General features: G+C 56.8%; 2 protein-coding genes across 2 annotated transcripts; both read left to right on the forward strand.

The window, feature by feature from the left end:
* The first annotated feature begins 535 nt into the window (after nt 1–535).
* LOC148050015 (maestro heat-like repeat-containing protein family member 7) lies at nt 536–13,340 on the forward strand. Its single transcript, XM_087745552.1, has 9 exons — nt 536–614; nt 9,752–9,868; nt 10,357–10,451; nt 10,669–10,794; nt 11,115–11,194; nt 11,582–11,702; nt 11,924–12,010; nt 12,750–12,854; nt 13,152–13,340. The coding sequence occupies exons 1-9, from the start codon at nt 536–538 to the stop codon at nt 13,338–13,340; spliced, it is 999 nt and encodes a 332-aa protein (XP_087601678.1).
* Nucleotides 13,341–13,811: 471 nt separating this feature from the next.
* On the forward strand, nt 13,812–19,633 carry LOC148050016 (maestro heat-like repeat-containing protein family member 7). The gene is made up of 11 exons (XM_087745553.1): nt 13,812–13,912; nt 14,332–14,481; nt 14,687–14,841; nt 15,223–15,370; nt 16,070–16,207; nt 16,900–17,076; nt 17,714–17,869; nt 18,175–18,276; nt 18,695–18,797; nt 19,133–19,192; nt 19,482–19,633. The coding sequence occupies exons 1-11, from the start codon at nt 13,910–13,912 to the stop codon at nt 19,631–19,633; spliced, it is 1,344 nt and encodes a 447-aa protein (XP_087601679.1). The 5' UTR covers nt 13,812–13,909.
* The last annotated feature ends 362 nt before the right edge of the window (nt 19,634–19,995 follow it).

Genomic DNA, 19,995 nt, shown 5'->3' on the forward strand with positions numbered 1-19,995 from the left:
GGGGCCTGTGGGGTTCAGGGTCTCCCCCTGGCCCCTGGCCCCCAGCCCCAGGCCCATCGGGTGGTGGGGCACCAGTGTCCCCATCACCACCTGCTGTCCCCAGCCATAAGCAGGGGGACAAGGAGCGGCCACGGTGGGGAGCTGCACACCGCAGGGGAGCTGCATGACACGGGGAAGCTGCACAACAGGAATGAGCTGCAGCATCGGGGGGAGCTGCACCACAGGGTGAAGCTGCCCCCCTTGGGGGAGCTGCCCCCCTTGGGGGAGCTGCACCCCAGGAGGGAGCTGCACCCCAGAAGGGAGCTGCACGACAGGGGGAGCCGCGCCATGGGGGGGGAGCTGCACCACGGGGGGAAGCAGCACCACGCCGGGGAGCTGCACCACCTGGCCTGGGGCCCCCAGGGGCCCCGGCACCCCCTGCCAGACAGTGGCCTGGGCCGGCTGGGAGGTGACGGTGGGCACCTGAGCAGGCCTGCGGGACACCGGCAGCCCCGGGCCAGAGGAGGGCAGCACGCCGGCAGTGACCGGTGGCGGCATGGCCGGGGTGGTGATGCTCACGCTGGGCACCTCCAATGCCATCGGCAGCCGGAGAGGGAACCTCTCTGTTGGGGGAAGTGCAGAGGAGCAATGGGGTGGAGCACCGGGAGGAGCGGGAGCCTGCTGCTGTACCTGCCATGGCGCTTGGTCCGGGTGGGGTTTGTTGGGGGCAAGCAGCCCTCGTCTCCACGGCGCTCATTCCGCCAGCACCTGCTGCAGCCAGCCTTGCGCTGGGTTGATTTTTCCTACCACAACAGCTGCCCATCTCAAGGATTGCCCATCCTGCTGAGGTTTCCTGTCCTCAATGATGGGTTCCCACCCTCACAATGGCTTTTAAACCGCATGATGGTTTCCCAAGCCAATGAGGATTTCTCAGCCCCGTCATGGTTTCCTAACCCGAGGGTCTCCCATCCCCACGATTTCCCATCCCAAGCATGATTTTTGGGGGGAGGTGAATTTCCTGTGCAAGGGGAAGGGATGGGGCTGGCACTGGTGTCCCTGCAATGCCGACACGTGTGTGCTGCCCCATTCCAGCCCGGTGGTGGGGATGGGGGGATTGGGGCGCTTTTAGGTCGTTTTTGTCCTCCCCCTCTCTGCCGTGGCAGGGGGGCAACCGCTGCTCTTGATCCAGACGTCCCTGCCGTCGGTCTTGCTGCAGTTCCGTATCTCCGATGGCAGATAAGGGGAGGGGTCCCCAGAGGTGTCGGAGGGGCTGGGATGCTGGCATGATCTGGGTAGTCCAGAGGTATCCTTGCTTCTTCAGGGTGGGGGCTGTCCTTCTCCTCCTTGCAATGAGCTGGGGTCCTTCAGTCATGCTGACTGAACCATGACTGAGCAGTATCCAACGTAATCTGGATGGATCTTAAGAAATGTCATACAATTTCCTACTCTCAAGACTAATTGCTATGATAGTTTTTCCTAGCAATGAGATGTTCCTAGCAGTCCCTCCTTTTCTTTTGACCATCAGGGTCACACTATACCCTTCCTTCTTTAAGTCGTATGTGGAGCATATAAGGTAGTAGAACACTGGAAACGCACAGATAGATAATTACAAAGCCAAACAAGAGAGTGACTACAACAACCCAAATCCTTCTAGTTCACAGGCCTCTCCCTAAGTCTGGGAGCCAAGAGGTTAGCCACCCAAACAGATTCAGGAGAGATCCCTGCCTTACTTCATGTAGTATTTTTAAATGAGTCTTTCTCTTGTTTCTATCCGTTTCATTTTTCTGGTCTTGACTGACATAAAACCCCAGCAGCTGTTATTCGACAATGCACATTCTCTGTCCTGTGCTGCTGAAAGGTGCTCTAGGGCTAATCCATTCGTGCGGAGGCGCCAGAAAGAGAGAGCGCCAGCGTTTGTGGGGCTGTGAATGGGGTTGCCTGGATACTTGAAGCGCAGCAAGAGCTTTTGGTCCTGGCCCCTTTGGTGTGGGAGGAATCCCTGGACGTTCGCCGTTTCCAGGCTGGGCTCTGGCTGTAATCAGCGGGCCAGGGAGAGGGACTCTCGGGAACTTTTCTTTCTCCCTGCTTCCCCCCAGTTCCAATCTCTCTTAGAGGTAATGATGATTTGGCTTCCTGGGCACATCCTAGAGAAGGTAGATCCAGGATGGAAGTGTGGGCTGGTCTCTACCTTCAGAGCTGTAGGCTGGCGTTGGAGTTCCTGTTTGCTCATTCTAATTTCTTTTCCATATCCTACACTAGGTAAGCGTGGGGACAGCAGTGTAGTCCTCCTGCTGAGAAGCTGGGCTCAGTGTAGAATGACAAGAAGCCCACCCTGAGTGATACGGTGGGAGGCAAGACGGAAAAGGAGCCGTTGAAAATGAAACCGTTCTTGCTGCTTGTGTTTGATATCACACCTGCAGGTTTCTTGAACTGTACGATAGAAGCGCGATGTTCGATATCAAATTTGGCTTTTTTAGCTCAAAGGGGTTCTCTGAAGTGCTGTGTAATTAGATATCAATATACGTTCTTACGAATTGACTAATGTTTTTTCTGTATTTATGTTGTTTTCAGAATACACCGCTGATAATGCCCTGATTCCTAAGCACTCATCGGTCGTTGTTAGAAGAATCCCTGTTGGAGGAGTTAAAGCTCCCAGCAAAACATAGGTTGTGTAAGGCTCCAACAAGCATTGTATTCTTTGTCAGGGGTTTCCATGTGTTAACTGTTTTAACGGCTGTTAGTTTACAGAGGCATTCCGATTGTATCTTTCTTGTTAAAGCTGCTGTTAATTGTCGTTGTCCTGGTGTAGATTTTAATGTATCCGTTTGACTCTTTCTTGCATTTGGGGAAGTGGGGGCGGGATATGGCAGGTATTCCTACGCCCCAAATCGGGGTCTTTTGCATGCTAGCTCTAGAGGAGAGACCAAGGGTTGCCAGCTGGCGAACCATGCAAACAAGAAGTTCCACTCCTCAGGGATTCCTGCTAGTTTCCTAAAGACAATGTCCATTTCAGGCAAGATAAAACCAACACTATCCTAAAGCGTGTTTCCTTTTGTGTCAGTACGATGAAGGAAGAGTTAATCCTTTCCAAACTTGAAAGTCAGGAAGCGGTTTCACATGTTACCAAATGTTGCTAGTTCCCTTTCTAAGTCTGTTTTTACCCTAAGCTGATCTCTGTGCTCCAGGTTTTAACTCTGTATTCTGTATTGCTGAGATTTATGGAGGACAGGGAATTGGGTGTCCTGATTAGAATGACAGCTATTCAAATGCAGTCCTGACTGGAGGATTAATGCTGTCAGTTAGGTATCCATGCAGTCCAGTTCTCTCTCAGCTACATTGGCATTGTTTGACTGGTCATGTTTTCCAGCCTTCTTCTAGGAATTCTGGATGTCTCAGCGTTGTGCTTATAAACACGGCCTTGTTTTGGGGGCTAATTTCAATGCGTATGCTTAGCGCTGTCTTGTCAATGCATCCTGCGTTTCTGGCTGGATGGCACCCTCTCCTGGTATTGTAATGCTGCCCTGAAAGGAGAGGAGAGATGCTGCTGGCATCAAAGCTCAAGGCAATACCCGTGTGTGGGGATAAGGAAAGAATGGCACTGCTGTTCTCCCGTAGAAAATGAACCGGGCAGCTTAGCTTTCTATCCCTTCAGCGGGAAACGTTGCAGAAAGAACTGGTAGAGTGGTTCCTGTTTGGGAATGATGAATGTATGCTGTCAGGGTGGAGAGGCCTTCAGCAATGCGTTACTCGCCTTGTAGCATGTTCTTCAAGGGAAATGGATGAAGCAATCCTTGTGTGGTAATCTAAAGTATTTCCTTGTACTTCCTCATCTGCCGGAGGTGCGTGGCTGTAATTGCCAGCCCGGTGGTGTTCTAGCAGTGGCAGGGAGCACGTGCCTTTCTATTTGTACAGAAATTCCAGAGCAGCCTTTGAATTGCCTCTGCTCATGGGACACTTTGGGTGATGTATGAATTGGTTGCTAACTACGTCAATGCTTGCATGTCTGAGTCAGGATGAGCAGCATGCAGGGACATATGAATGAGCGTGTGGAATCTCAGCAAGTTTTCAAACGTAATAAATGTTGCCTAGAATATTGTAGCATTTTCAAGATTATCTTCAAGCAAGTTCTGGCAATTAAGACTTTTTTTTTTTTTTAGTTTGTCACGGGGCTCCTAAATCGCACAAACTCATCGGAACTGCTGTCAGGTGAGATATCTACTGCTATTTTTAGTCAATACAGCATATGGAACACATGTAGTATTTTGGCCCTTTCCTGGCCAAGTGTGGTAGATATCTGAACACAGGGCTTGGGCTCCCACAAAGAACCACTGTCCTAAAGACTCTGCTGCTGACATTTCTGTTATTTCTTGATTTTTTTCACTGAAGTAGACTTGCACTTGGACGTGTCTAGGCTATGACTGTTCTTTCTCAGACACTCAAGTACTCTATCGGGTACCTATTTGCAGTACTAGGGGTGTAGAGATTGGCTAAAGTGACCTTTGTGTTTTGATGGCTGATGATTGAAGAACACAAAACTGTAGGACAGACTTCATCTTTTTGATACTGATGTAGCAGAGACAAAATACCTGAGGGCTTCCTCTTGCACTGTTGTGTTCTGTCTCTGTAAGTCCTAGAGTGATTTGTGACAAAGTAGAAATGTGATTGTTGGGCTTCTTTTTAGCTGCACTGCATGTACCAAGAGAGAACAGTTTCTGTGTACGAATAAATGTCCACATTCACTAGACTATCAGAACATCATGTTTGGATGTTCAGGTTTTAGAATCTGTTTTCACCGCTTTATGCTGGGTACAAGTGCTCTGTTTTAAGTTCTGATCCCCTGTATTTCTTCTTCCAGAAGTCCAACTGAGCCAGTGAGCCGAGCATCAAACGCAGTATGTAAAAACGCAGACTTTTTGCTAGACACTGCACTTCATTCTAAACAATGTAACCTTGTATTACTTTTCCAAACATTACCTTTATGTATTTCCCAGTAAAAGACAGCATATGTTGTGAATAGAAGGGATTTGATTCAGCATAGTAAAAACTGAGTAATGCCATCGTTCGCACAGTTCTAATGGGAATACTGGTATTTGTGCCTAGGAGTGCATTGTGTTTCATCTTGAATCTGCTGGAACATTTCCTGAATGACTTTGAGTTGTACAGATAATGTATGATCATTTTGAGATCACGTAGGTGCGAGGTTTGCCCAACTGAACGTGGTGCCCTGTTCTACATCTGTCTGTCTCTAGCTAGCAATATGGATGTTTGTATAGGGTGTCGTGTGCTTTTTGTTTCTTGCAATAAAAATGGTTTGGAGCGTATTTTTTGCCATTTTCACCTTGTATCACTTAGCTTTTGGTTTTAAATCCGTTTTGGCCTCCTGGTTTTTGAAAATGTTATCAAAACCCCCTGAGAAACCATGATTGTTAAAGTTGGGACTGTTTCTTACTTTTGCCTTGGGCGTTCAAACAAATACCAAAACTAACATATCCCTTGTGTTTGGAGGACAGTTCTGTGCAGCTGAATGATTCCTTTTCGTGTCCTTAAATACCTGGGTATTTGTTCCTACAGCTGTGAAATTGAAGTGCTATTGTTTGGGCCGCCCTGGGTACGTAAATGTTTTGAATCCCTTGCCGTGAATGTCAGTAGCGTTGCTACGCAAAGTGGTATTCTAGAGCTCTGCATTTGATCTTTCCGCTTTACCCGATGAAGCAGTTGAACAGTTGAACAGTTTGTCTGCAAATGAAAATACCTGAAACCCAGCGTACATGCTTTGGCACAAGGTTAGAGCCTGGTGCATTTGTGGGTAAAATGCCTGTCATCTTTCTTACCTTCTGCCTGCAGTACATGTTTGGAGCTCGGCGACCTCAGGCTCGCCTGCTGCTTTACTTTCCCAAAGGCGAAGCCTTTCTTCAGTCTACCACCGCTTTGAATGTACCTTTGGAAAAGGGGCAGCGTTTTTCTTCAGGTTTGAAAACACTGTCCTGCTGCTGGTAAAATATAAATAAGTAACCCAAGGAAAGACTTATTTTGCCAGGCAACTATGCTGTGTTCGTAAAAGCATAACCATGTGCATGCATGCCTGATGAGACACTAGCTGATTCATTGACAAACTCCACTGAAAAGAAGTTTCCTGTAGTGATGCTTCCTTCTCAAATAAACTCCAGGGTTTTTTTAAGTCCTCTTAAGCTGAAACTTGACAGCTTCCTTATCCCTTTGACGTTTAAGCAGCTGTGAGTATTTGACAATTAAATTGGTGAAGGACCTTGAGAGGAGGAATGATGCTAATGGACACCTGCGGAATAATGTGAAATGGTTCTTTAAAAAACAATAAAAGAAAAACTTGTGAAGAAAACAGTCAGGGTAGCTGATGTTTTCTATCCCCCAAAATCACTCGGGCAGGAGTCTGAAGAGCTCTCTGTTAGTAATGCTGTTGGTATCTTTCCTGGAGTAATGGCATTGAGTCCAATTCCTAGAGGCTGAGTTGAGCAGCTTTTAGGTATGATTTTTCCTGACATGCGGTCACTATCCTTGCTTAGAGCTAGAGGTATGTGCAAAATTTTGCTAGGCCATCTGGCTAGAAGTGTTGGTTAAATAGTCCTGTATGTCGGATTGCAGTGCAAGTCTTTTGCATCCTGGACAAGTTGCCAAAGAAGCAGTGAAGTTGAAGGGACTAAGGTGGCATTTTAAAATTGAGCTTTACTGTCTTCAGGCTAAATTGTGCTTTCTTGGTGGTTGATACTGCACTGTAGCCATGAAGACTTGCTCTCTTTGCATCTTCCTGCAACAAAACGGATTTGCACTGCACGTAGCTGTGGAGTAGTGAAAGCTGTGCGTGTTGACGTAGCAGAAGAGGCCAGTCTACAGCACCTGAAGTCAATGCACAGCTCTGGTGGCTCCTGTGGTAGAAGTGGCAATAGCCTTACCCTTCCTGTATGCCACTCCTTCTGGACGCTGTGCAGGCTCAGGGACAGCCGCCATTTCTGGGGACCCGCCTGGCGCTGGCAGCGGGGTTCTCCTGCTCTTGCTGTCCTGCGAGGCAGGGACAACGGAAAGCCCTGCACAGAGCCCCGAGGGCCCTTTTCTAGAGCCTTCCCCCGGAGTACGATCATGCTATCAAACTAGCAATAGGGTGAGCTATGAGTCATCCCTCTCATTATCCTGGGAATGTTAGGTAGAAATAGGTCTCCCTAAGGAATATCTGAAAAAATATTAACGTGTTTCATGCGCAAAGAACAAAATGGAATCCAGAGAAGAACTGGTATCTTCTGAAAGTCCAACTCAAGCTGTCCACACTTGGAGGGAGACAGAGGAGTGTGTTTGCAAATGCAAGCATCCTTCTGCATGGGCATGGCAAAGTGATGTCATGCTCAGATTTCTGTGTAGATCTTGGCAAGGACGTTCAGAAGAAAAAGAACCAGAAGAAGAAGACACGGAAAACAAACTTGGTGTGTCCTGTGCTTAGGCCTGTGCTCTGAACAGAGGACCATTTCATAAGTCGACAGCAAGCTGACACCTGCTCGTCAGCAGACAGTAAAGGAGAGCCCGTACGGGAGTACAGGCACAGCCAGTTTCCATCTGCGGTCTTAGCAGGGGCGGTCTTGGCCCATCAGTACAAAGAGGACGAATGCAGACCTTCCCTTGACAACTTCAGTGTGCTTTGACATGGTTTTGAAGACAAAGGGATGTAAACCAGGGAGACATTCACGTGACTTATTTCTTCTAATGAACTGATTTATTGGTCCTTTTGGCATTTTTCATATCTGCAAGGTAACAGAAATCAAAAGTCAGTGGGACCCTGCTTTTCCTGACAGATAGTAAGGTCTGAATTATTGAAGAGGCAGAGACCAACAAAACCCTTGGTTAGGCAGGCTTGAGAGTCCATCAAAGGGCCAGGAAGATGCTGAAGGGACTCATCTGTCCTATGAGGACAGGCTGAGAGCTGGGACTGCTCAGCCTGGAGAAGAGGAGGCTCAGGGGGACGGCATCAATGTGTCTTGATACCCAAAAGGAGGGTGCAAAGAGGATGGAGACAGGCTCTTTCCAGTGCAGGACCAGAGGCGATGGGCACAGCCCGAAACACAGGAGGTTCCCTCTGAACATCAGAACGCACTTTTTTACTGCGTGGGTGGCTGAGCCCTTCCAACCTCAACCATTCTGTGATTCTGTGATCTGTGACTGCAGACATCATCAAATAGCGTTTGTCCTCTCTGCTGCCCACCTTAGAAGTCTCTAGAAATCGCTAAAGGCACAAATAAGGAGCGGCTTGGATGCTGTTCAAATCAGCCACCTTTCCTTTGGATCCCAACGAGATCCGTATGTTTAAAGAAGAAGAATTGCTGAACCGCCCTTCAAGCTCTCTGTCTGTCGGCCTGTAGGGGAGGGGACTGATGGAAAATGTTAAGACACTTTAGGAAAGAGAGCATATTTTGTTCCGGTTTCCTCTTCTGATAGCATCTGGTCAGCAATACAGCATGTTAACGTTCCGTCGACAGTTGTAACACCAAACAAGGATCAGAGAGAGGAGCAGGTGTAAACGGCTTTTTGCTGAAAGAGATTCTCAGAACGGAGGAAAGGCTGTGAATTGTAAGATGCCAGAAATTGTAGAAATGTGGAGAGAGCATCTCGTCCCATCTGTGGTGAACTCCGCACTGTGGCCAGTGTCGTATCCTCACGGGAATGATTAAAGATTAGCATGAGATTCCAAAAGAACTGGTAAATGTCATTAGCAACATCAAAAGTCAGTTGGGATAGAAACACTCGGTTAGGATCCTAGCCTTGCACTTTCTTATGCAGCTCCGAGCTGAAAGCAGACAGTGGTATTTCCTGCTGTGCTGCAGGGGAGAAGTTTCCACATTGCTAAAAACCCAGCATAAGACAGCCCTGCCTGGAGCTACCATTGCCCACAGGCCAAAAGACTCCAATTATAAAACTTCTGTGCAGCCCGCGCAGCAATGGGCTTCCCACCGTTCTGAAAGCTGGGAGGGGGAGCAGGCCATCAGGCAGGAGAAGTGGCCCACAAGATGCCCATGGAGCGCTGGAGATGGCGCTCAGCCAGCACCAGCACAATGAGGAGGGCTTCTCGCTCGCGGTCCAAAACCAGGCCAAGAGAAAAGCAGCAAGAGAGCAATCTCCATTTGTGAAAGGTTCCCAACTCCTAAAAGGGCAAACTCCGTGAAAGATGCTTCCTTTTCTTTTCCCTCTTTTCTGCATAAGCTCTTCCTGTTTGATAGGAGGAAGAGAGGAAGTGACAAAAACTAGGACTTGTGTTCAGCTTGACTAAATCTAACATCGCCAAGGGAGAGAAGCAGCGCTCTGGAGTGCACAGAAGGGAAGGGAAGGTCCTGGGGGCACGCTGGGACGCGTGAACACGGGGCTCTGGGCCAGTTGGAGAGCAACAGGGAGGTCTGCAGGGAACATGAGGGCAAATGTGGGGCTTGGGGCACGCCAAGAGGACCCAAGTGCCCAGGGGTCAGTGGGCCTCGTGACGCCCCCAGAGGACACCCTGCCCCTCCCGGCCTGGGTGGCGGGTCACAGTGGTGCCCTTTGTGACCCGCCTCTGTGACACCCTGTGGCACTGCATATGGTCAACGCGGTCACAGCCCCCAGCCTGCAGTGTCCGGCAGGACGGCGACGGGACAGGGCGGGAGCCTGGAGCTGGCGAGCAGCCCCTGAGCACAGCCCACGTCTTTCCCCGGCAGCCCCGCGGTGCCAAGGCATTTTGCCAAAGCTTCCCCCTTCCCCACCCCTAGCCCTTTCCTGCGTCGCGCAGGATGGCGGAGAGACCCCAGCCGCCCCAGGGTGGCCTGGGAGGAGAAGAGGGCTCCCCAGGAGAGCAGCTCTCCACCGCAGCCCTACGAGGTGTGCGTGCCCCAGCCGCTGCAGAGAAGTAAGTGAGGGGCCCCGCCGGGCTGGGCAGGGCTGGGGCCGGCACCCTGATCGACACCAGGGTCCTGTTTCCCGGGCACAGTGGCAGTGGGGGTCCCACGGGCGGGGAGCACGGCACTGGTGGAATGCTGCTCGGGGCTGGGAGCTGGCCCCAGCACAGCCTCCCCCAGGGCGGGACGGGGCTCCTGCTCCAGGCTATGGGGCAGCAAGAGGCAGCTGGCCTGGAGGGAGGCAGCGGTGGTGGGGGACGGGGACCTTTCCAGTCTGTCTGCAAGCGAGTTTCTGAGCCCAGTGCACTTGTGCCTTTCTGTGCCGCGCTGTGCTCCAACATCGCAGCCCATCTGCCGGGCACCCTCCGGGCCAGACACCCATGGGGAGACTGCGCCAGGGGAGTGGGCACGGGGCCGGATGGAGGGCAGAGCTCCTCCGTCTCCTTGCATTTGCCTTCAGCCCCTCTCTACAGCCCTCCCTGCTCTCCTCCTTTACTAGGTGCCCCCGCTGGTGCATCCAGCTGGCAATCTCTGTACCGAGAGGAAAAAGAAGCCGTAGAGCTCATCCAGGCTTTTCTGAAGAGCTCAGAAAAGGTAAGCGTGGCTATTTCCATGGTAGCTGTGCCTGCGTCTCCTGACGGTGGCACCGGCTCTGCTGCCTGCTGCCGGGGCTGCTGGGGGGCTGGTGGCTGGGCAGAGCTGCTCCTCCCAGGTCTCCTGCACAGCACTGCAGCCCCAGGGCTCCAGTGCTGCTGGCCATGTGTCTGCCTTCTCACGCTCCCCGTTTGTCTCTCTGTCCCCTGGCTGCCAGGAGGAGGCCCAGAAGATACAGTTCCTAGAGACCATCTGCACCCTGTGCGAAGCTGCCAGGTGCAAGGGCTTGTCACAGGGCCTGAATGCGTTCTGCCACAGCTTTGAGTTGGCAGAGAATATCAAGGTGAGGGGACACCTGGCAGGTCTGGGGACGGGGGCAAGGTCCCCGGGCACCGGCACAGTGTGCGGGCAGTGTGCGGGCAGTGCACGGGCAGGGGTAGGGCAGGGACAAGTGTGAGTGGACGCGGAGCTGCCCTGAGGGGACTCGGGTGCCGCTGAGAAGCCCTGCCAGCAGAGACCCCATCACCGGGAGTGGCAGGGGGCACGCTGGGGTTGGTGCTGGGGCGGGGGCAGAGGGTCTCCACCAGCCCCACCGCCTGGTGCTGGGTCTGCTGGCACTGGCTGCTGGTGGCTGCCAGGTGCCATGCCGGTTGCGCTTTGCAGGTGCTGCTGGAAGAGGAGCCCAGGGACCACCTGCACACAGCGGTGCGGCAGCAAGCCATGCTTGCCATCGCCGCCTTGAGGTAGCTGCCCAGCCCCTGGTTTGGCTGGCACCTCTCCCCGTCCCCCATCCAGGCAGAGTCCAGTAGTGCCGTCAGAGGGACTCTGCTCTGCCCTGCTCGCGGCTTGTTGGGAGGGCGTAGGGGAGGCCAGAGGGATCGTGCAGCTGCCTGCCATGCCTCGGCTCTTCCCCAAAGCGGGAGGCGGGAGGCAGGAGGCGGGAGGCTTGCCTGCCAGGACTGTCCTTTGGCCGAGGCCATGTTGGGGAGGGAGGAGGTGCCTCCTGGCAGGGCTCCCTGCACACCCTCCATCCCTCTCGGGGACCCCTGCTCCAGAGGCGCGTGGCCACCTGCCCAAGGCATCGAGGCGCCCAGCACCAGTGTCCAACAGGCCCCTCTCTCTCTTTGCAGCAAAGTGGAGATGGTGCTGGAGGGCAAAAAGAAAAGCCTCTTACAGGCCTGCTTCAGGAGTGTCTTCTTGCTTCCTCCAAAAACGGACATGCAGGACCTGGACACTGCTCTCTACTTTAACGTAAGTGCTGGCTGAGCGGCAGGAGTCCCTAGTCCCTCTGGGCTGCTCCCTGGCCGCCGTGTGCTGAGAGACACCCGGAGATCCAAGGCAGGGCAGGGGCTCGGCTTTGCTTTCCCACCCTCCTCCCTTCACCCGCAGTCCTTGGCGTGGGGAGTTCAGATCCATCTCCAGGGTGAGAGGGACTGCAGAAAGACTGCCACAACCCTTTGTCCTTCTTGCAGACCCTGGATACCATGGATACCATGCTGTGGACGCTGGTGCTCAGCTCTCCTGCCTCTGGCTTCACGCAGCTGCAGACAATCTTACAGGTGTGGCATTGGCAAAGAGTGGGGTGCGCAGGGGCTGTTCCTGACGCTGGAGGGACGGGAGTGTCCACTCTCGAGTGGATGGTCCCCACCCCAGTGCCACGCACAGAGCACATTGCAGGGAGGGTGCCCAGCTGCCTGGGGGAGCCAGGGCTGGCCCACCATGCTCTTCTGGCAGCCCCGTGTCCCCTGGCTGCACTCAATGTCGCTTCCCCTCTGCAGCCTCCTCCTGTGTCACGGCAAAGCCTTGCCCATGGCACTTCTGGGCCAGCTCCGTCCCCAGAGCTTTCCTTGCACCAAAGCGGTGGCAGACATTTGACCCCTCTCCTTAGGCACCTCAGCGGTGGCAGCTGGTGCTGCTCTTCCCCTGCCTCACCGTCCCTCGTGCTTTCCTCCCCAGATCTGACTGGGGCAGAGAGCCACTGAGACCTGCCTGTCCTGCACAGGCAGCCCAGCCCTGAAGCTCTGTACTCCTGGCTTCCCAGGGGGCCGTATCCCCATTGCCCCACTGCAGACCCTGCAGGCAGGCTCCTGCCCAAGAGCCCAGCCTTCACTGGAGAGGGGACACAGGGCTGTGTTGTGGGGGAGGGCACGGAAGGGAGCAGGCACTGCCCTGGGGGTGGCATCTGCCCACCTGCCTGGCCACAAGGGCTGCGTGAGTCCAGCCAGGGCTTCAGCAGTGCTGCTTCTGCTGGCGCGGGCACCAGCTCCCAGGGCACGTGAGCACTTTCTCTCCTCCCAGATGCTGCTGACCTTCGTCAACTGCCAGAACGCAGCTGCGTGTGAGAGGGCTGTGGGGAGGATTGGGAGGCTGAGCGATTTGCTGGCCAGCTCTTCCTCAGTGGAGGTAAGGAGCCAGGCAGCCTCCAGCCAGGCTGTCTCCCCTTGCCTGCACACCAGAGCAGCCTGCAGCTCAGAGATGCCTGCGAGGCAAGCCTGGGCAGCGACTGAGGCATTCAGCAAGGCTCTGCCCTGGAGCCAGCGTCTTGCTTTCTTTCTTTTTCCCATGCTCTTCTCTCCCCAGCTGGCTGCTTTGGGAGGGCCCTCCAAAGCTCTGACTCCCCGGGGATCCTTCCCCGTGCAGACTCTTGGGTCGCAGCTGCTGCCCCTCAGCCCTTCTACCTGTCCTGCCTCCCTCGCCCAGGTCCGGAGCACCTTTGTAGGAGACGATGACAGCCGTGCCTGCCAGACAGAGATCCGTATCCCCATCCTGGGACAGCTGCTGGGGCGTCTCATCCTTTGCCGCACTTGCACGAACTGGGAGATCAGCTGGGGGGCTTTGGATGCTCTTCATCGCCTCTTCAGGTTCATCCTGTGGCAAAAACGTAAGTGAAGCTGTGGTGGGCTGTGTCCCTCCACACACAGGCATCTCCTCAGATGCGTGCTTGTTTCCCTGAGTGTTGCAACGGACCGTTCTTGTGCCTGCTGGAGGCTGTCCAGGAAAGCCTGCCAGCTTCTCTGTCCCTCGCATCTCAGTTATTCCAACAACGTGTGAGTTGTGTGACTGCGTGCAGAGTTCTAGTTCCTTTGAGCTTCCCAGGCCGTGAGCGTTTGCACACATATGCTTGAGGCAGGTGTCTCTCATCCTTCTCCATCGTCCCTGAGGTCCCTCTTGTTCCCTTCGCCTGTCGTCACCCTTTGCTTTATACCCCTGCCCACCACCTCCTCCCCTGACTGTGGGTCGGAACCCCCCTCCTCAGCCATTCCTAGTTCAAAGCTCTTTTCACCATTTGCTAATCTTGTTGGCAAAGATGCTTTGACCTAATTGATCACTTGTCTGTGATCCCCTCCTCTTTAGGCACGATGCTGCCAGAGGATAATCCAGAGCATCCGCGGCGTCAAAGGGAATGGAAAGCTGAGAACACCACCTGGCTTTCTTCGCCCAGCACCAGCAACATAACAATGGTAATGAGCTCCTCCCTTGCTGGGCCTCTTGTGCCCAGAGATCCAGAATCAGTGGGGCCGGCATGGCCTCACTGTCCCTGGTGAGAGGGTTGCTGCTGTCCCCGAGCAGGGACTAGAAGGGGCTGCACTCCCAAGTGTCCCAGCATCAGCTCCAGCCCGCCTGGCCACCAGCAACCCCTGGTTCTCTGTAGGGCCGGCACGCTGGGCTCACGACCCCAACCCTCCTCCCTCACCCTGAGGGCCCTCTCTTCTCCTCCTCCACCACGCAGTACTGCAGCCCCTGCTTCCAGCTTTCCTGCGGGCACCGCTGCCAGCACTGCTGGGCCATGTCTTGCCAGAGCTGCTCTCACTGCTCAGCTAAGCAGCACCATCAGGGCGCTCGGTGTGCCATGTCTTCCCCGCCTTCCTTCCTCCCATAGGCGTTTGGAAAATACCTGCAGCCTTCTGAGAAGAGAGACGTCGTCCTCGTGGCCATTGAGGCCATGAGAGACTCCAGCGTCTATGACAAGGAGGAGGCGAGCAGCATCCTGGATGTGGCTGGGAGAGAGCCTGCCTCCTGGCTGACAGAGGTAAGCGGCCTGTGGCTGCCCTGCCCTGAAGCCCTTTCAGGCACTGTTCCTCCCTCCCTCCCTCCCTCCCTGATGCAGGTGCCTCAGGCACCTTGAAGCCATCTGAAGCCAGCAGAGCAGGATGGGAAGAGCAGCAGTTTGAGAGGCAGCTGAGGAAATGGCTGCATTCCAGTGGCAGCACCATCCTCACCTGTGTGCCCTCCAGGTGCCAAGCATCGTGAGGTGCATCTATGAAAACACGGCATGCATCCGCACGGCATCCGCCCGGCACAGACTGGACTTGCTGCTTCTCCTGATGACGGAGCAGTGCCCCAGGGGAGTGGTCGCGAGCCTGCTGAAGCTCTCTCCATCGTGTGACAGGTACTGACCCCAGCAGCCCCCGGGGGCTTGTGCCGTGTGGGGAGAGGGGCCTGGAGACTTTCTGGCTGCCGGAGCCACGGGAAAGCGCAGGACACCCCCAAGGAGCAGGGCCCTCCAGCCCACGCCACTTTCCAGCCCTGGTGGATGTGCCAGGCCCGCAGTAGCCAAAGCTGGCCAAGGCAGCCCAGAGCCCTGCCACGAGGTTCCTCCGGGCCCCACGGGGAAGACTATCTCAGCCCCCTCCTCCTTGCCCAGGCAGGGACCTGGGCACTCCAAGCGAGGGGTCGGGAAGGGCCAGGACAGCCTGGGTCCTGTGGGGCTGGCGCGGGCACAGTGTGGTGGCCGAGGCAGCCCTGCTGACAGAGCGCTCTGGGCCTGCAGTGCTGCTCTGGCCATGTGGGACGTGATGCTTTCCCAGCCCCACACCCTGAAGAAGGTCTTGAGGGAGCTGCTCAGCCAGCTCCAGGACCAGCGGCTGCGCAGGGTGTTCAGCTCCAGCACAGAGGACGCCTGCATCCATCACTTGGCTGTGAGTGACCAGAGCAGTCCTTGCTCACCCTCGGGGCTGTGCCTGCCTCTTCAGGCAAACAGGCACGGCCCTCTCCCCTCCCATCTGCCCCAAACAGTCGCCTTCTCCAGGACATAGGGACACAGCCCCTTAGGGCCAGCAGGGACCCGCCCAGCAGCAGGTTCCCCTGCGCCAGCCATGCAGGGCCACCCCACGCTGCTTGGGCCCCGGTGCACAAACACGAAGCCCAGGCAGCCCCTGCCTGCCCAGGCAGCTCTCTGCTTCTCCCCTGCCTGCACCCCCCTGCCCTGCTCTGCAGACTGGAAGCCTGGGGCAGGGCAAGGGCTGGGTCAGGGGCAGAGATGTGGCCTTTGCACAGGCTGAGCAGGCTGCAAGGTTGGGGGCAGGAGACACTCGTCACCACTCGCGTGTCGTGCCTCCTTTGTGCCCGCTCTTGCTGTTGCATCGCTCCTCAGAGGTGTGAGAGCAAGAGGCTGCCGATGCTCAGAGGACAGGAGGAGCCGGCACAGGCAACCATGTGGTGTGCGGCGAGGCGCAGGGCGCGGGGAAGCCAAGCGGCCCTCCACGGGCAGAGCTGCCCCTGGGTCGGGCTGTCTGGCCCCGGTGCCCTTGCCCTGAGGTGCCAGTGGGAAGCAGGAGCCACACGGAGCAGGGAGCCCAGTGGGCTCTGCCAGTCTCTCACTGCCGCCTTTGTTTCAGCTGCTGGCCTCCAGCGACATTGAATCGGAGGAGTTTGCTAGCCTCTACAAAGTCCAGAGGTACCTGAGGCGTCCAAGCCTGGTGCTGCTCTCGCTGGTGCTCAGAGGCCTCATCACGCTGTCGCAGAGACCCGAGACGGTGAGCAGGGCCTGGTCAAGTGAAGCCATGTTGGCAGCCTGGGGCTGGGGAAGTGGGTAACGCGGTGGCTTGGCCTGCCCTGGGAGTCAGGAGGTGGGGTGACAGCTCCAAATGCCCCTGCTGTCCCCTTTACGGGCCCCAGGCTCCTTCAGGCTTGGACCTTGCCGCTGCAGCGCAAGGAGAAAAGCTCCCTCACCAGCAGCTCTCGCTCCTGGCTCATCCCTGTGGTGCCAGGCAGGAATTTCTGCTCCGCACCGAGGCAGCCAGCGCCAAGGTGCCTCAGTCGAGGGAGCCCTGTCCCCAGAAGAAGCGTTCTGCTGAGAGAGGGGGATGAGCCAGAGCCCAGGGTACAGCTGATGCTAGGGGCTGACTCTGGGGCTGGGGCAGTGGGCCTCTGTCATGACGGGGTCACCGCCTGCTCATTGCCAGCTTGGAGATGGCTGCCCTTCCCCGCACCCTGCGGTGCACGAGCCATGGGGGTCCGCAGAGTGCTGCCATGGAGGGGCCTGGTGGTGGCTGCCTGGGGAGCTTTCCAGGCCCGGAGGGTTACCAAGCCTTCTGCCCCTTTGGTTTGGGATTCCTGTGCCACCTGCCAGGAAGGCGGAGAGGAGGCTGGTGCTTAGTGGCCAGAGCATTTTTGCCAGGGTGGCCTTTCACCGCTTCACAAGAAGAAAATTCTGTGCTTCCTACAGGCAAGAAAAATGCTGGTCCTGCTGCCGGACATCATGGAGACGCAGCAGAATGCCAACACTGACAACAAGATGAAGGCCCTGCTTGTCTTCAGAAATGTGATGGGTCATATGACGAGGGAGGAGGCCAGCCTGACCGCTCTGCAGCTGGTGGAGAAGCTCCTGCCGCTCTTTGATGATGTAAGGCTGCTGTGGGAGCCTGAGCCCCACTGCTGGGCCCTCAGCAAGGACAACTGCCCGTCAGCCCAGCCCAGTGGCAGCACTTAGGCAGGGCTGTTCCCCTCCTCGCGCCCCTGGGCTCTCGTGGGGATGGCTTCTGGGCTCTGCAGCCCAGCACGGCTTCTCCCTGACAGGCTGATGCCTCCGGGTGACCTGAGCCCCCTGTGCTGGGGCCCAGCCCAGCCCCTGTGCAAAGCACCTGCAGGCCAAGAGCTGCTCACAGATCCCTGAGGCTGCCCGCAGCTGTGCTGCCAGGCAGGACCAGACGTTGTCCCCAGGCGCCGTGGCAGGGGGCTGAGGCGGCGATGTGTGCCCTGGAGGCATTGCCGAGGGCCAGCCTGGTCCCTGGGGAGCTCTGCGCTGGTGCAGCTGGTGTGGCTGGTGGTGAATGCTGGGGGCTTGCACAGGCACCGCCTGATGGAAACCTCATGCGTGGCCTTTCGTGGGCCTGGGCCCATTCAGCCACAGCTGCAGATCTGGCCCACGGCTCCTGTGTACAGAACCTGACTGCAGAGCATCTCCCCTCACATCAGCCCCGCTAACGCCCTTGCTCAGGGAGAGGCTGTTGCTGACGTCCTCCTGTTCTCCTCCCTGCCAGGAGTCCAGCCAGCTGCGAGAGCTCTCCATCTGCCTCTTCAAAGAGGTGCTACAGATGGTGGTGGGGAACGACAAGCGGCAGGTGAAGGAGAACGTGCGGAGAAGCCTGCTCCGACTCTTCTTCCGCATGAGTGACGAGAGCGAGAGCGTGGCCAAGGTAGAGATTTCAAACGTGACCAGTGATGCGGGGAAGGGCGTGCTGCCAGCACAGGGGTGGGCTGGGCATCAGGGAGGGGCAAGGGCTGCTGGCAGTTGGCCTCTTGGCGTCTGTCTCACCCCAGGCTCCAACTGCCCGAGTCACTGAGGACAGGGCAGAGCTGCCCTCCTTCCCTGCCCCAGTCCCACCACTGCTGCAGAGGATGGAGATGTGGGGTCCCCTCCCATCCCTGCTCCCCACAGTCCTGTCCCTGGCAGGTGTTGGAGGCCAGGGCTTTGAGCCCCAATCCCTGTCCCCCTCTGCAGGCCTCTCAGGAAGCCCTCCTCGTCGCTGCAAAGCTGCTGAAGTGGAGGCAGCTCAAGCACCTGGCCCAGACACAGCAGACCTGGAGAATTGGGGAGTGCTTGGTGAGGACAACCCCCAGGCCCAGGGCCCGGGCTGGACAAGGGGTGCCCCTGTGCAGCTGTGCCTGGCCTGCCCTGCTCCAGCCCAGAGCCCGCAGCCTGGAGCTGCATCCTCCTTCCCTGCCCCCAGGCACAGAGCCCCCCAAGGGCTCTTCTCCAGGCCCCTCTCCCCTCCCCACCCTCAAGATGTCGAACGAGACCCTAGCCCACCCGGGCCCTGGCAGTGGGACAGAGGGCTCTCAGGACCTCCAGATCTGCCTCTGCCTGGGGCTCTCTCTGAACCTCAGCCCCACAGGGCTCCTGGCTGGGAGATGGGAAGGGCCTGAGGTGGGAGGGGGACTGGGGGTGCTGGGAGGAGGGACCGGTCCGGCCGAGAGTGGGGAGGGCCTGTGCCAGCCCCATGCCCTTGTGCTCTCTCCAGCTGGTGCAGGACAGGAGCAGACTTGAAGACTATCTGAGTCAGAGCCTGCCGTACTTGAAGGATGCTCAGGTCCCCTTGCGAGAGGCGGCCGTGAGGTTCATTGGTGAGCCACAGCCCCTGGAGACCCTCCTTTGGCAGCCTGGCCCCAGTGCCAGCCGCTGCACTGGCAGCAAGGGGCAGCCCTGTGGCTGCCAGAGCCCTGGCTGCCCCGGGCAGGGCCTGGGCAGCCAGGGGCTCTGGGCCTCCCTCTCCCAGCCCTGCCCACGCAGGTGGGCTTGGTGGCCGCCCTGCTCAGTCCCACCCCGCCTCGGGTCCCGTCCTTCCCTGGGGTCACCCTGCTGAGGGGGAGGAGGGTGTGCAGCCAAACCGGCAGAGCCGGGAGCTGTGCTGCTGGGAGCACGCTGGGGAGCGGGAGGTCTGACGCAGCTCTGTGCCTAGGGCTTGCCGCGCGGCACCGGAGGGACCAAAGCGAGGAGGAGCTGGCTGAGCTCTGCAGCGGTGAGCAGGGGCAGTGCTGTGTGTGGCGGGGCTGGTGGGGCAGGGGCCCCAGCCTGGGCAGGGTGCTGCCATGCCTTGCCCTGCTGCAGGGAAATGCTTCAAGGGCAGGGGAACATCTCAGGGGCATTTGGGGCATTCCTGAGCAGCAGCTTCCAGCTGATGCCTTTGTCCCACCTGCTCCTCCTGGCCAGGGAAAGGGATGGGTGGGGCTGGCATGGTCCGGAGGGGATGCCTGGGGGTCTCTGCAGATCGGTGGGCTTCAGCTCTGTTCTCTTTCCTCCTCTTGCAGCCCTACAGCTTTTGGAGAAAGATGACGAACTCTCGGTCTCGTCCCTGGCAATTCAGACCGTGCTCCTCCTGAGATCTCCCAGGAAGCAGCCAAAACGGGGATGGGCCCTGTGGGCGCTCTGCTGCTGGCCCTGCAAAGCTGGGCAGAAGTGAAGCGCTCTCCAAGAAAATGGCTCTCTTGGATTAAAGCTGGAAGCACAAGTCCGAGGCCATGGTGTCCTTCACACAGGAAGCACCCTGAGCGTGCCCACGGCAGCACAGCACACGCTGACGCAGGGCGTCCTTGCCGCAAAGCCCCAGCTGCCCTGCTGGACTGCCACACCTGGAGGTTTCATCCTGCTGTTCAGACGCGGCCACCTCTGGCATGCTCTGGGCTTGCACATCCTTGTTTGGGAGCCGGGGGAGAAGTTTCCCTGTGGAGAGGGAGCAGCTGTGCCCTCAGGGGCACCCTGCCCCACCTCCTCTGGGCTGCTGAGGCCGGGCTCCCAGCCCTTTGGCCTCTGCCCCGACACATC

The sequence above is a fragment of the Nipponia nippon genome, unplaced genomic scaffold, assembly GCF_047370975.1.
Source record: "Nipponia nippon isolate SJK-2023a ecotype South Korea unplaced genomic scaffold, ASM4737097v1 scaffold_94, whole genome shotgun sequence".
NCBI lineage: Eukaryota > Metazoa > Chordata > Aves > Pelecaniformes > Threskiornithidae > Nipponia > Nipponia nippon.